Raw genomic sequence first — 17,251 nt, forward strand, 5'->3', positions numbered from 1 at the left:
CTGAAGAACACAAGTAGGAGTTACTTATTCTAATCACCTACCAGGTTTTAAACAATTCCAAATCCTAAAACTTTTACCACTTGTACTTGGTTCTTCAACAAAGAAGAATCTTTCTTCTTTGAAGAATGTTTTTCTTTCTTTTCTTACAAAGACAAAAAAATAAATCTCTGCATTTTGCAAATATAAGTGTTTAAAGAGCTTGAGAATTTAAGATGATTCTCACAAATTTTTCATGAACATTTTCTTGTACAAAGACAGAAATCAAACGTAAAGAAGCTGTGAAACATTTACTATACAGAAATAAAGATGAAGCTCACCATCATTTTTATGAATACACTCCTCAACACATCAGAGGTTAATGTTAGCTACACATTAAATCAGGTGAAAGCACTGCGTATATATTGTGAATTCAGTCATGGAATATGCAACCAGAGATGCAATTCTCTGCTTAATGTAACTTAGCTATACCACTACTTTCCTGCAAATTAGAATTGTAACTTACACTGCATGTTCCAAATATTTCTCACTATTTTCCCTTTCAAATTCGTAATTATTCAAACAAATGAAGGTTATAAAATACTAGATGCTTGACTTTTATTTTTCCTCGCAGAAAAGTTACTCCTACAGGATATAACTTCTGCTAACAACTTTACATAAAGTTTTCACAGGGTGAAGTTTCCTGTAGCGCAAGACTCAAAGGTTCCCCAGAAGTTTTCTAGAGGTTCTTTCAACAGGACCTTAGTCCCCATTATGTCAATGAACATGGAAGGCCTGGGGCAAATTTATGTGGGATTAAGCACTGGAATGCAGTAGCCCTGATATTTGTACACTGAAAAACAATAATTACAGGACTGTGTTGAAGTTTCCGTAACGTTCTATCTCTGCGATCTTGTTTAATGTCACATGAAATGTGCACTGCTAACATATATACTATGTTTATAACAGGCATAAGGAAAATCTGATGTTTAAAAAGTTATACAGAAACATGCAAGTTTAAAGGCATTTCTTCATGTTATTTTAAAATTGTCATTTTTTTGCTATAATTGAGAGGTGATTCTAAATGTGCAATCAGCTGTAATCTTTCACCAGTTCATATTTAACCTCAATATATTACTTTTCAACAAGATGAAGGATCTAAGCAGCTGTGATTCTATATGCTAGCTGATCTGTCAAAAAAAAAATCCACACACAGTATCCCTGCTTACTGAGGCAGATTTAGAGCCATTTTATCTTTCATATCAAAAAGATTTGTTTCACATTGTGTATATTCTCTCAGACAGCGTTACAATCAGTTGACTATTTTTCTTTTGCTGAAGTACTAATTAGAAATCCAAAAGCTTGCTAAGAGCCCTTATACCTAATTATTGAATCCGTGTATCTGTAAACCTTTTTAAAGTTGTATCTAACAGGTATACGAACACGGCTGCCTCAGCAAAGCATGGCTAAAGCGCTGGTTAGGCCAGAGGAGCGCTTGTGCTGGGAGCAGCAGGGCCTGAGGCAGTTCCACACACGGGGAGCGGGAGCGGCACCTCCCAGGGGCCGAGGGCCACGCGGAGAGGCCGCGTGTGCAGCCAGTGCCGGAGGGGGAACAGCATCTGGGGATGGGGAATCGTTGGGGGATTTGAACCAGCTGGGGGATTGCCACCTCCGAGGTTCGTAAGAGCTGACTTGCCAAAGCTCTGAGCAAGCAGGCCCGAATCCAGAGGAGAGCCAGCTCTGCACAGGGAGCTGCACAAGAGGCCTTCCCGAGGCCCCTTCTAGCGTGAGCGATGCTGGAAGAGGCAGAACCCGATGCCTTTAAGAGTTCTCTCCCTCCACACAGCATATCCATTCACACAGAAGTATATCAACACAGAGAAGTATTAACTGATCATGTCATAACTTTCCTTGCACTTGTCTGAAGTGAGTTAAGTCTCCGCCAGTTCCATATCTCCATCCGGAAGCTCCACTTTGCTACTTAATTAAAGCAACCACTTTCTTTGGAGGTGGGCAGACACTAATGAGAAACTGCAGTTATTATGCAATATTTCAGTTTCCAACCAGAGAATAAGAAATAAGACAGCCTTTTCCTATCAACACCAGAATTAGTAAGACAATCTAGTTAAAATGCATTAGATAACCATTAGTGCAATGAAATTCCTTTTAAATACAACCAATAAATGCTCAAAATGGATGATTTTACTTAAAAAACCAATATCCCTTGCTTCAGCTTGATTACAAAATTAAAAGCAAAAACTAAAATGTCCCCAGTCACAGAATTTTACTATGCACATAATTCTCACAATCCTGTGTTCAGCATGTGCATGAATATGTGTGTATACACATACATGTAGAATTTTGCTTTGAATCACAAAAGTATCTGAAGAGTTTACATATGTTTCTTCAGTAATACAGAATTTTATCAATTTGGTTACCTTTCTACTGTCAATTATGAGTTTCTATTAAATGCTGATCTACTGTATAGTTATGACCTTCCCATATTTGGAGGATTTTAGTATAGGTTAAGAACACATCTCCACCAAGCATTGAAATAATCTCTTAGCAGTATTCATGTTATTTATTTTTGGCACAGTTACAAAACACAAAGAGTGCAACAGACCATAAGGGATGATCCATTAAAGATTTCTATTTAAAATCAGGACCCAGACTAGCAGAACCACTGTCCTTCAGTCACTCAATTCATTTCTTCCCTTTACCTCTGTGTTTTTAAAGCACACACCTAAGCTGGACAGACCTTGGAGGCCAAGCCCATGCACTCCCATTTTTGCATAGCAGTTTGGTAGGCTAAATAAACTGCTTTGGAAAGGTAATACAGCTCAGTGTTGACTGAGGTCTTAGTAGAGAACGTCTCCTCTCAGGAAACAAGGAGGGATTCCGAATGATGTTATGTATTACTCCACTTCAGCTCTTCCAGTCCTACAGCTCATCCCTTCAAAAGATTACAGAGACAAAACATGTTTCTGTGGGAAGGTGGGAGACTGTAGAATATGACTGCAAGCAGGACTTAAACAAAAAATTGCTAGCAGTTCCCTTGCACATCCAGTGATACCCCCACAATGAACAGCAAAACCTGGAGCAGTGCAAGTGTGCACAGCACGGCAACGTTGGGCTGCGCAAAGGAAATGGCACGGGCTCTCAGGCGTTTTGAAAGCACACGTTGGATTTTTGAATTCATAAACTGGCATGGACTCCGAAAAAGAGCTTTCAAGTAACAGGACTATTTATTTTGCTATTATAGGTAAAATATAGGTAAAATCTTTGATATAAATACCTGTTCCTGGAAGGTGCCATGTTGAAAGTTTTCAGACACACAAAGCATGCAAGATTTCAATACCCAAGGAAAACAAATCTAGCCACAAAGCTCCAAATTTATCAAGAATGAATTGCTAGAAGAATATTTAGTACATATTTCCAACTCAAACAGATTATGCTTGCAGCTGAAATTACTAAAAATCAGAGTCATTACTTCCTGCAGAGTGGTGACTTCCTATACTGAGTCTGCAAGCTAGAAAGGATCCAGTCTCAAACATTTTATTTTCCCTCAAGAAATCAAATCATCAGCTCTTCAGAGATGACCCCCGAGGTAATTCTCCTTCAAAGCTTGCAACAGATCATTGAAGCTTAATGATTCACAGCCATGAAGCTTAAGACTTAGTCACAGGTGCAAGTGTTATCCTGAAAGCAAGAGACCCTTCATTTTTTCCATAATCAATAAAAAGAATGATACAGAAAACAGATATTCACAGACTCCCAACCCTTTAGCTATGCTTTGCACTGAATTTAATGTTGCCAATTTTTGGAAAATGTTTTGGGAGTTACCACTCTCTGAGTTGCAGGCACAGAGACTCTGAATACCACCAGAGCTGAGGGGACTAGTCATGCCAGACAGGAGTATCCATCAGACACATGCAGCAGCAGAACTCAGAATTTAGGGTTCTAGCTTCTTAATAGATATCACAGTTTCTCAGGGTGTTACCAATCTAGATCCCTACATTCAATATAAACTGCTTTTCAGACATTCATTTTTCTTTTTCAATATAACTTCAAGTGTGTATCTGTTATGCGAAAAAAAGAATATCTTAAATTCAATGTAACCAAACCAGGATAACTTACTAGGGACTTATAGTGAAGACAAAACTGTTTTAATTTCAGATCTGGGTTATCAGACTGCAGACAAAACTCCACACTAGATCTTGACTCAAATTTGGGGGGGGGGGGGGGGGGGGGGACACAAATAGAAACAATGAAAGTTTGAGATATTCAGATCTGAAGAGATAAAACAGCAGCCATACCCGGATAGGGGGGAGAGGGGAACATGGCAGTCTTCCACAATCTCACACACATGGACAATTTCCAAAATAAAAAGAGCTACACCAGTGTAAAAGACTGATCTGACTACTCTACTATTCCCAAACAGAAATACTAAATGGAACTGGCAGAAAGCTTGAATTTATTTGGAATGATATCATAATATAGAGGGATCTAATGAAAGTTTTTTCACTTAGGATATTTAAGAGGTGTGAAGGATGAAGCACTAATAAGTTACCATAGTGAATAACTCTATAACAGCAGGAATTCAGCTATTCAGATAGATCTTTCCCATTTCCCATGTCTGTCGCCACATAACACCACATTATTTGCTGTGTAACACCATCATAAAGCTTTTTATTTTTTAATATTATACATAATTAGTTTTAAGGAAAGGGCAATTTTCCATGCTTTGACTATCCTGAAGATACTAAAGCATTTTCAGCAAAATGACTTTATATAAAACATTTTCTCAACAGCATTTGGAATTGATCCTAAATCCAGGGCAAAACCAAAACAAGTTTGTAAATCAAAATTTTATCCATAGTTCTCAAACATCTTGCATGTATGACCTCAAAACTTCAGAAGGTCATTCAGACACTGGCTTCTCCACGGTATCTGCCAAGAGCTGAGTATTAGCTTATTTTTAGGCTTATATCGGACCTCAATGCAACAAGAGAAGACTTGAGGCCAACAACTCTCTTCATACCATATCAGAAATTATCAGATATATTGGTTTGTCAGTAACAAGTCGAGTTGCCTTTAAATACTCAATCAGAAGTTCTCTTCAGATACAAAGGAGAATTTTGACTTCACTGATGCCTGCAAACTTTAAAATAAGCTTTTCTTAAAATAGGGTCAGTGACTTCTGTTGATCTGTGACTTTTTTCTCTTACCACTTCATAGATATTATTCTATAAAGTTACTGTATAAACCAGACTAATGTAACTAAGAGGATTATTAAAATGCCACCACTGGCAAAAACCGAGAATGTGAGCATTTCAGGATGTTAGGAGTACCAAAATAACATCCATAGTTGGTTTCTGTTGACATCAATAACTTCTATCAGGTGACTCTCTGGTCAAAACAGCAACCATATCTTCTTCAAAACAAATTAGCAATCATCATTTCAGTCTGGGTTTCAATCTTTAGACAGCTATTCCAATCAAGCTTCTTTGAGAGTTTCTGAGCAAAACAAAAAATGAAAACTTTCCTTTCGAGTCCAACAAATTTACAACACTTGCTGACTGAATAAGATCAAGGGAGTAATTTTGGTTTCCAAAGCAGTGGGAACAAAGCATCCTTGTAATAAAGCTGATTATTCTAGATCCTCAATCTAATGTGAAATTTTCCTATTGAGATTTGAACATTAACAGTCTAGAAGTAGCAAGGTATACAAAAAGCTTTTTTTTCCAATTAAAATTTAACTGCTAGCCATTCATTTTGTTCTTCCTTAAAGCTTTTAGGTTATGAGACTTAAAATAAATTTAACAGATAATACAAAAAACATGACAGAAAAAAATTGTAGTCGTGACTAACATTTAAGCATCTGAAGAGGAACTATACTTCAAAGTTTGCTCCTGACTTGTGCACTCCCATATTCACATGGAAAGTAAGAATTTCTTAGAAAAGTTACTTGATTTTAGATCTCAACAAATAGTCTTTGTTACAAATCACTGAAAAATCCTAAAATGCATTTTTTCCTGTAACATCACTGACACAAAAGCTTGCAGCTAGACACCTCCCTGTCAGAATATCAGGATTCTAAAACAGCTCCAAGTCAACAAGTATCTGGCAGGATTTGGGATTCAGACACACCATTAAAGATGTGAAAAATGTGTGTTAACATAAATACTCTTTCAAGCAAACAGGCAAATGCACAATAGCTTGCTAAGTATGCTAAACACTAAAATATGCAATTTATTACACCACATTCTGGAACCACTTTATATGTGTTTCTACATATGAATAAACAGTCCCATCAACTGTAACAGAACGAGCTGTTCAAAAATTAGTATTTGTGAATCATGCCCAAATGGTTTATTCTACTAAATTCACAGACAATTTATATATCAACATTCTGGAATGCAAACAATAAAGTATTATATACAGTATAAACTTAAAACGGTCACAGGCAATTGTAAGGCTGTACCTGAAATAATCAACTATGATGTCTTATAAGGTTCATGCAAAACTTTATTTTATATAGCACATGCCAACAGAATATTACTGCACACTATACCAAGCAGAAGAAAGCAGATACTACCCAATTTCTGCTAAACATTTGATAGCTGCTCAACTGTCAGCTCATGGTGGCTTAATGGGACTTGGTAAGTGCAGCATTCATCAAGGCAAGCTTTCGGACAGCATCTCACCTGGTCTCTTCATCATCCCAAGCGATTCTCATGCCTTTCCCACCACCACCTGCTGAGGCCTTGATCATGACAGGGTAGCCTAACAGCGGGGAACAATTAGACAGAAGTTCAAACTTTGATCAGTTGGTCATAGGAACATGACAACTGACCACATGTCCAATAACGCCAGGAGACAATAACTTGGTTTATTAAAATGCTACTTGTTTGGAAGAAGATTTTTTTTTCTTTTCAACGCTTAGCTGTCAGTACTCTGATTTCTGGAGACAAGAAAAGGTTGCCTTTAATTCATTTATGTAAGAAAAATGCTGAGTTAATTATTCCCAAGTAACAACATGATTTATGAATAAAAGCATTTGACCTTTAACTTTACTTTCTTTAAAAGCAAAAATCTGTTCCTTCTCTACTATTCAAACTATTGTTGTGATAAAATTAAAGAAAAACATTTTATTATTAAGAAGCAGAAAGAGATCTTCATGAACCATTAGTCAGAGATTCAATAAGCCTTATTCACCATTCCTGGTCAATAGTGCAGCAGATTTTAAATAACAGGGCATCTCCAAAGCGCTTTGCTGCTCAGATGCTAAGCAATGACAAGTAAGAATCAAAGCAAACCAATTATCACCACACACTGAAGACAAAACAAAGCATTTCTCCCAAAGTGACAAGATGTAAGGGAAAATAAAAACATTAAAAAGAGCAACATAATCTGACAACTGTGTATAAAGGTGGTAATATTTTACTTTCGGATTAAAATAGAATCAAGGCCTTCCATTTTCTGAAAGTATGGTAAATACGTATGTGGTCCTAAAGTGGATTTAATATGCGTATCTTAGTACAATAACGCAAAACAATTTCTTATTCTTATTTTTCACTTTTCACTTCATTTCACTTTTCTCCCACATCAGTCTATGGAAATTTGGAAGTTAAAGATCTGCTTAAGAAGTATTCATAATGCCTCTAGGATAGCATAAAAAATTCTGCATGTCCTTGGTCTCCATCACTTTTAATGGAAAACATATCATTAAACTGCACGCAGGACCAGCTGACACTCTCTGGCAACAAAAATCAGTCAATCCTTGCAAAATAAAAGCATCTTCCTATAAAAGGCTCTAATCTTGGGACAAAAAAGGGCTATCAATGTAGCTCATTATAAAAATGGTCAAGCCTGCCATCATATGCATAACCCAAGTTTACAGTATCTTTCTGCAGCTTGAGTCTTACTCTGCTGGCTAAAGTGATAACCCTCTTCCCCAATGGCACTTGGCTGAAAGGATGTTTAGGAGATGATGATTTAAAATAAAACAAAATAAAATAAAAATAAAAGTAGCGAGATTTGGAGAGTCTTCTGAACAAAAGAGGAATGATACAAGCATAGTAAATAGAGCAATATTGATTGTAAGGCAGGAAAGCAGCAAAGCACAAGAAAATTTTGAATTGATAAAGAAACAACAATAAAATAGTTTCCACCCAGTGTGTCATAAGAAGATCTTCCCATTTTTGTGGTAACAAAAAAGTCTATAAAGTCTCATGCTGCAAGGTCTAATCTGTACTTCCTAGGTATAACTACGGGCACAACGAAATACAGCTGGGGAAACAAGCTTACTAGACTGTCTTATATTTTCCTGTGAAATCTCTCATGCTGCCCACTCAGGAGCGTAGTATTGGTCATACACACAGAAGAGTTTGATCAAGAACTATAATAAGGATTTTCAAGATCCCTCCAAATCCACAGCTTAGCAGGCACGTACAAAACTCTAGATTGCAGTGAACAGTGACATCCAAGTCAACAGCATGTAATGCAGTATCTACACATGGACAATTCATCAGAGCCAGTGCCAGGGCTCTTCCACATCTTTGGCATCTGCCAGGCTCCATCACAAGTGGAGTCAGCTCTCCTGAAGTATGGTAAAAACCACATCCCACATAATTTTAATGAAAAAAGTGAAGTCTGAAATAAGCCTCCTTATGACAAACTCACTATGACAATTGCCACTAATCAGGCTTATTCAATGTCACAAGAACTTGAAAAATTCCCACTAATGAAGCTAATAATTTCAGTCTAATATATTAGTCTCTCTGATTTTAATTCTGTAGGTAGAGTCATAACTTACTGTTGGTCATTTCAGAAATAAAATAAGAATACTATCAGTGAGCCTTAGTGAGTCTTTGCACTTCTAAGAATACAAAAAGCTTATATATCCCAACTCACTTGGTTAAATTATGAGACTGGATACATGAGAGTTCAGTAGTTCAGTTACTGGTATTAGCAAGTTTTTGAATATTTTTTCCACAACTTTATGTATTTATGTATGATTACCTGTCAGTCATACTTCTATGTGAGGCTCCATAGAGCTACAGTATAGTTAAAAAAAAAAAAAAAAACAGAGGAAAAAAATTCAACAGAAGGACTACTTTGAAAAGAAACAAGTAGCTTTTGAGGTTAAGAATGAAAAATATATTAGCTGGCTTTTACAAGCTCGGATGCCAAACAGGCAGCCTCCTGAAACTGAGGGGACCTTCATTTTCACCCAGGTAGGACTCCGCACACTGCGCTCTGAGACGGCGGCCTCCGCTACGCACAGTCCTGCGGGCAGCACTGAGGACGGCCCGCTCCTGCTGAGGAGGGCAGCTCATCCGCTCTGCACCCGCCCTGGACACGGGAGCTGATGGCAGCAGGTACCCCCTGCCACCCGCCCGGCCGCTGCTGCCCTGGGCAGCAGCCATCGGAACCGCCGAAACACTCACCTGCGCTGGCTGCATCAGCAGCAGGAAGGGAAAGGCAGGCAAACAGATAGCTTAAAAGCAACAGCATGGCAGCTTGTCACTTCAAGAGCTTCAAGCGTGGCGGGTGACAAACTTTTGCTGTTATATAAACGCTAATAAGTTAGACTGTTTGGACTTTAGGGTAGTTACCATTCACATTCTGAGAATAGTAAGAGGAATAAACAGACTTCTGGTATCCCACAGCTTTTAATTCCTGCCCTTAACCATCGTGTTGTTTTCAGATGTTAAACCATTTTTACAAGTTGCAGGTAGTGAACTGCAGAGTGCATTGATCCAGCAATAGCAGATTGTTTTCAATATTCATTATTAAATACACTAGCACCAGCTAAGCCCAAAGGAAACATGACAAAAACATGTTTTTCACCTATTTAGTTTTGCACAGACGTTCACTTAGTTTATAGTGCCTTCGCTTTATGCTTGCTCAATTTATTTAGACAGCAAACTGGAAAGCAAAATTTTCTGGGTCTCATCCATGCTTCTTAATATATCTTACAAATGGACTTCACGATGACCTGGTCAAAAAAATGATGTGACTAAACACTACAGAAGAGACAAGAGAAGAAGAGTTCACACAAATCAGAAGACAGACTACAGAAAATGAGCCTATATAGCCATTTGTGCCTAAACTGCTTTCTAATTCCTGACTGACTTGGCCCACTATTGCTATAACATTCCCTCCTGCCAAGTCGGGAGGGGGCACATCAAGTGATAGTTTTCCTTTGTTTTGCTTTAATTCTCAAGCTTATAAAAATTGTGTCTCTAGAGAGTCTTCACCGGAATAGTCCTAGGCAGTGTCTCAGTCCTGAAGCTCCACACTCCACTGCCACCAGATTTTTGGCCAGGGAAGAACAGGAAAAGTCCAGGCAGTGGAGGAACATTTTGCAATGCTTTACAATTCTAAACACTGACTCATGCTGATTTTTTTTTTTTTAATTAAGCATTCTTGGAAAAGTAACACTCTAGATAAGTGAAATTAAAAGTAACCTGAAAGGATCCAAACACACTACAAGTGTTTTTTACATAAGAGGACAGAGGCTTTATGCCTCAGCCTGTTTTAGGTCCTTTGAAATTATGGTGAAGGTTGGTATTGTGAACACGCTTTTAAATGTTGCTGCTGATTAGACAGAGACTTGATTGAAATGGTCAATTGGTCAAAACATAAGTACCTTTTTAAATACATAGCATCATATTGTAATCTTTTTGTATAAAACTAGCTTACAAATTTGCCACCTCAAGGAAAAAAAAGCTCGCTCCAGCTGTCTGTAATTGGCTTTAATATCTGCAGATTTAAGACTGACTTTATATAATGACCTCCAAAGTGCCGCTGATATCAAAGACAGGAACTGGTCAACAGAACACCAGAAGAATTAAGAAGAAAATTAAGCACGAGTGCATTTTAAAAGGTGTCTAGGAAGTCACTGAGTGCCTTCCTACTTCTGCTAATCAAAACAGTCAGCCTAAAAATACTTGCAGGAAATCTTTAAGAACTGACAGCGAGACAGACTACAGAAATGGAACTGTCGTGGACACTCGATGCCTTTTCTTAAGCCCTAAAACCATTTGTAATTTGCCACTCCCCCTACGGTTGTAATTTGACTGATAACTTCTCCCTTTTCTTTCTGCTTGGGTAGCAGGGATTGCCCGATTCCTCAGCAGGGACTTCAAGGCTGAGCTACAGAAATGTTACCTCCACCTCTGCCATCCTGAGGGCCAGCCAAGCCTGCACTAAACTCGAAGTGGGATAAAGTTATGTCAGCATAAAAAAGTCACCTGGAACAGTGCATGTCCTGGTTTCTGTTTCACACAGGGCATGGCCATAGCTTTTAGCATGGGTAAGGTGTACTTGTAGAGGAGGCTCTAAGCAGCTAGACAAATAGCGGAGGCTCCAAATGCAGATAAATCCTTGGAATCATACACCTATGATTATCCTAGAGAACTTCATGGTTACTGTATCATAATCCAAAAAGACAAAAATGTGAAAAATTCCTTGAATTAGATATGCCTAGAAAGGATTTAAGCATAGGGTTAAATATTTCCCCTAATTTTAAGCCTTTTTAGATAAAAAGGCCAAAGCTCATTAAACACATTTCACTCAAGCTTCATCAAAATAAGTTCCAGGCAGTTTGCTGGTTGCTCTTTGCATCGTCCTGTAAGATACTCAGATGCTGAATAGTGACTTTATTCTAGAAGGCTTAAAACAGAAGAAAAAAAAAGGTTGGTGGCCTGGATGATGTTCAAGCTAATTGCAGCCCCTAGTCATGAAGAATGGAGACCACAACATCACTGGTGCCAGAAACTCCCACAAACAGGCATGCACCATGCCCAAGTTCTGTAAAAAGGAATACCATGTTCAGGTACAGGTATATTTGGAAAAAAAAATCCTTCTCTGGCTACCACCGATTACTGCATCTTGTACACATTCTGCAAATCCTGGTTGCACTTGTTCGCTAAAGCCCAGCTTGTTGAGCTAAAACGTGATGATTTAAGAGACAGGGTGTTAATGCCTAGAATCTTCCAGCCCTATAGGCAATGGGGAACTTTAAAACTATTAAAACATTATTTGTTCTATAGGGATTACTTATTACACATTCAATTTAGTCAACCATGTCTGCTGAGGCACACAAATCCCACCATAGCTAATTTAAGAACTTACCAATTTCCCTTGCAATTCTGACAGCTTCATCTGCATCCTGTAAAAGCAGGAAATGAGACCCAACGTTAATCCCATCAGCCATTGCACTGTGTCCTGAGGGCAGTCATATATTGCACTACTGTCTCCTCTGATTCATTTAATGTTTGATTTTACAACCTTCTGACCCTTTTCAGCCAGAGGAATGTAAAATTAATACCATAAGTGGAATGTAAATTCTACCTCATCATTATTATACTGAGAAACTCAAAGCAAGGAGGAATCAGCTGACAGGAAACGCAGCCAGGATGGCAAAATGATTTTCTGCAGTCATAGGAATTTAATGCTAGAATTTAGAAGTTTACAATCAATAATGGACCATAAATCAGATCGTTAAAGCTTGTCCACTGCCAGCTTGTTTCCGTCCGCTCAGGTATCGGCCGTGTTTTCCTGGCTGTTGTCAGCAGGGGGAGTTGATTCTCTATTGTTTGGGAATCATTCAGACTTCAGAAATCTCGTAGAACTTCTTTAAGGATGAAATGTTGCTTTCTACTCCAGAAAAAAATATACAAAAATTTAATTTACCCTTTTTTTAAGCTTAAAGATTAAAAATAAATAAATGATTTTAAACTCTTAAAGTTACCTGAAGTGAAAAGTTTCCACTGAGAGTTTCCAGATACTACTGTATGACAACTGCTGTTGACACCTATTGCTTCAGCTGACTGACTTCAGTACAACCATGGAACAGAAAACAATACAGAAAAAAAGTCTCCAGGAATTGTGGAGATTAAAACACGAAGTTCTTGAACTTCGCATGTTTTAATAAGCAAATGTCTTCTCCTGCAGTAGTTAGCTCTGAAACGCAATGCTAAAAAGAGGTTAAACAGTGGCATGGGGTTAAGTTTGGAAATTCCATCCAAATTCACTAATATTTACACTATTCCGTGACATACATTAAAAAATTTGTAGGGAAGGCAGTAATGTCTGGAAACCACCAGCTGCTAAGTGCGTCTGAAGCTAAGGGGGCTGACTTATGAACATTAAAATGAAACCTGATACTTTTAAAGCTTTCAAGGCAATCCGTTTTAAAAGCACCCAGGTCAGAACTTTAAAAAAATACATAAGAAATGTTCATACCTGGTTCATTTATGTCTGATAATAAAACAAAATCCTCTTTAAAAGTCTTCAGTACCTAGTAACAGCCCCATGAAGAATAAGGGGGCTGGCAGGGGAAGTTGTCAGAAAATTTAATTTCCTTTCATTAGCTAGTCTGCTCCACAAATCGGTGCTTGTTAAGTTCAAAGCAGTCCTGAAAGCAACATCAGTTTTAAGTCTTTTTACTCCAGTCACATCTGTTAATGAGATTTTTCCAAGTAACAATTGTTTAAGTCAGAGATAAACCTAGGGAAAAAAAATACACACACACACAAAAAAAAAAAACTCCCCCCCAAAAATCAGAGTTTACTGTTTTATTACACCTTGCTGCTTTCCGTGACCCTGTACCCTCCAAATTTTAGCTTAAAGGGATAAAAATGCATGAAAAGGGTCATTTAAGAATGTTAGTGGTTTCCACACATTGAGTTTGAAGGTTCTTTGTTCCTGCCTGTGACAGTTATGCGAGAATACTTCCCCTTAATAGCCTCTCTGTCAGGAAGTGTTAAACCTGCCAAATGCAGACAATTAGAGCCTCTTGAACAAAATGCAGGAAGAGTGATGACTGATGAAGAGCCACGATTATAGGCGAGAAGGAAACTTTTACATTTCTTTTCTCTTGCAAATTCAGTCATATATTTGCAAAACAGAATTAAGGGGAGGGGAGAGCAAAGGAGGGGACTTTTTTCACTTAGTTACCTGCAAACAAGTTGGGTAACTGATACCCTGCAAGTCCACGGGAAGATAAGCTACAAATCATTACAGGCTGCCTTTTCACAGGCAAGGGATTTATACCTGCACACAACAGCCCTCAGAAACAGGATCATATCAGAAGAAATATCAGCTCTAGCTTGAAGAAAAAAAAATGGTAGCAGACTCCAGACAGCTGCCCAGCACAGCTAGCAGTGGTTTACACTATTCCAACATCTGCTATTTCCACAGTTCTCAAGTATTAGAGCTCAGGACCTTGGCTACCTATGCTCAAACACTCCAGTCTTTGGAGACTATTTCTAAAATAGAAAACAGAAAGATGCTGATATGCTGTACTTTAAAGACAAAATAATTTGGGGGAAAAAGGTCTTAGATCATTAGCACATTCAACTCTTTGGTACGACTCTTTTCAGCTCTTTCTCCTAAACAGTAAGTTTAATACCAGGCACCTCACTTGCAGCCACACAAACATGTCAGCAGGCTGAGGGCTTACAAAAACTGACAGTTGCTTTAGATTTTGGTGCAGAGTCCTTATACTTGACATATTTGCTCTAGGGGCCAAAAAACTAAATGTCATGATGCTGCCCAACACACAAGACCATACATGGTAAAACGTACAAAGAAAACAGTGGTAACAGGAGTATTTTAAAAGTAACTTAATGGACCACTCTTTTGCAAAGCCCTCACTGCTGTATTTCTGTTTCCAGTAAAAATTCATCAGCTGCACTACCATTTTCTCAAAATAAACTAGAGATCGCAAAGAACTATATAATTGTAGCAAAGTCGTATCGTCCAAATGAAAACTGTTCACAATCCGCTATAAGTTTATAGAAGTTATAAAAGTTAAAAATGACATCCTACTCTGCTTTTATGAATAGCTAACTTTAAATGAAGACATAAAGCGCTTTCTCATTTAGAGTAACGACTTCTAAGCTGCAAATTTCACGTCCATGTCTCTTGTGGAGTACCAGCAGGTGGAGACAAAAAGAAGGCAAGACTGCTCTGCTGGAGAAGATGCCATGATGAAGTTCAGCGATTTCGAGAGCTATAAAACACCATTAATTATGAACAGCTACATAATAGTTTTCACAGCTGAGGATGTTGGGTCTGGAGAATCTCCAAATAAAAAGTCATGACTAAGCTCCAGTCACCTCTCCGGTGGTACAGCGATCATTTTAATATCAGACCTCAATGCAAAAATGTCTGAAACAAATACCTAAAACTTAAGTAGGGTAAATCCATAGCCTTGCTGAAAACCTTCAACATATCCACAGACATCCATGAAACCAAGAAGTCGCTCAGAGACAACTGGCCTTTGGGATCAACTCTGTTACAGCTCTGTTACACCAACCATTAAAACAAACTGGCTCTACACGGGAAAATAAAACAAAATCTTTCTTTCCTTTCCATCCCTCTGCCAATTTTTCACTACCATATCTCCTCAGACTCATTACTCATTCTCCACTTTCTTCTTGTCACTTAGTCCTCTTTTAACTATTGAGAGGCTCTACATCTTTCAGCTCTCACTTTGCTACAGCCAGTGCTCATGTGGATTAACACTAACCTTTCAGATAAGATTGTAATCACCACTTCTAATCAAGTTGTAGGAAACTAATTGCAGCTAGAAGCTTTGAACTGAACTCCTTTTCAACACTTTTGTTGGCTCTGCTGCCTTGTTCTAGTGAAAGTGAACTGGAAAAAAAGAAGAAAATTACTCTTTAAACTACCTTCCTCCATTATCATTTCATCTCTTGCCATTCTCAGTTTCACACTTAGCTACATGCTTGGTCTAATATGAAAAGAGTTAGCTGTGTCTTATGCCAACTATCCTCCTCTTCCTTCCAGGTTTTCCTGAAGTGCAGGCTTGACAGGATCACTTTCTATTGTCACCACTACTGACTTGGAATTTCTCTGCACAAGGCTTCTCCAAGACTCTGAAAGAGCTTAGAAACTCCACTTGCTCCTTACATCCAAATGCTAAGCAACATAAGGAGGAGGAAAAACTTGCCCTTTATTTGTGAAGGATCTGTGTATCTGCAGCACTATTTAAGTGCCCAATAAAGAGACAACTCTTGAATTAACAAAGTTTTTCAGTGCTGTCCTGAACCGAACAATGAAGCACTAGAAGTTGTTATCCTTTATGCTCGCTTTAACTATTCACTCACAAAGAATGGATGCACAATTGATCTTTCTTAACTTCTGTCATTGTCGTCACACAGGCATGAAAGCTGTTTCTTTCCAAGCTTTATTAGATTCCATTGGAAAGACGGAGCCATCTCTAAGCACTTCAAGTATCACACCGACACTTAACTCATTCTTAAGATTTGTAAGATTTCTGTTTCCCATAAACAAGAGCCCTGGAGAAATCTGACAGCTTCCTCACTGTGACTAAAACAGATCTCCCACAGAATGGCAGAAATACTATAGAGTCCCAATTTCTCATGGATTTCTTTTCTTACTGCATTTGATACTCCACTTTTCATATCTTGGTTTGAACTGGCAGAACAGTTCAACAAAATCCAATCAAAGATCGGCCAAAGATCAGCTATGGTCTCACTGCCCCGGTAGTCATGCCAGCCAAAGCCACGATGCCACAGAAAACAGACCAGAGGACAAACACAAGCACATAGTTTAGATCCATAGCAAGGAGGAGAACATGAAGCATCACAATCCTAATTTTGAGGACCTGTAGCCAAAGCACTGCTTAACCATTTCCTCTGGGAGACTCCTACAACCTGGCAGTGTCTTTTGGTTCTCTTTCTGATTTGACGGGCCCACCACAGCTTTTTAAACGAGCACAGTCTCAAGTCCATCAATAAACTCAGGTGTTCCTAATGATATTGAATGCCTTATTTCATCATGTAAATAAGATTTATGAAGATTAGAGGTCAATGGCAATGTCTTAAATTGAAACTTAAAAAGCTTTTCCCCAACTACGTTAAAATACGTTATCGTTGCAGTAGATTTTTCACTTTTCCACTGACTCAAAAGTTTTCATCAAATTTTATTTAAAATATCTAACTTGAAAATAAGTGTTAATAAGTGTTAATTAGAGACCAAAAATCTCAGAATCTCCAGGCATATATGCACTTAAGCTTTTAAAGGAAAAGATAGACTATACCAACATCAGCATCGATTACATCAGGACACACTGGAAAGCGTAAAAGAGCCCAATACATAATCACTGTAGCATAAGACAAACCAAAACTGAGACATACTTTATTTCATCATACAATATTCAAAAAAATAACCAAAGTATTTTAGAAAGCTGTTAGAAATCATATCTTCTAAA

General features: G+C 38.1%; 1 protein-coding gene across 1 annotated transcript in view; it reads right to left on the reverse strand.

Moving 5' to 3' along the window:
- Positions 1-17,251, reverse strand: part of PCCA (propionyl-CoA carboxylase subunit alpha) — a 242,509-nt gene that overhangs the window by 158,270 nt on the left and 66,988 nt on the right. Inside the window, exons 8-9 of the mRNA XM_088522787.1 lie at positions 12,121-12,157; positions 6,684-6,762 (exon numbers count right to left, since the gene is read on the reverse strand). Coding sequence (XP_088378913.1) covers positions 6,684-6,762; positions 12,121-12,157 — 116 coding nt within the window. The remainder of the gene's footprint in view (positions 1-6,683; positions 6,763-12,120; positions 12,158-17,251) is intronic.

This window comes from Tinamus guttatus, unplaced genomic scaffold, assembly GCF_059628265.1.
Source record: "Tinamus guttatus ecotype Peru unplaced genomic scaffold, ASM5962826v1 Tinamus_guttatus_pri_ptg000165l, whole genome shotgun sequence".
Taxonomy (NCBI): Eukaryota; Metazoa; Chordata; class Aves; order Tinamiformes; family Tinamidae; genus Tinamus; species Tinamus guttatus.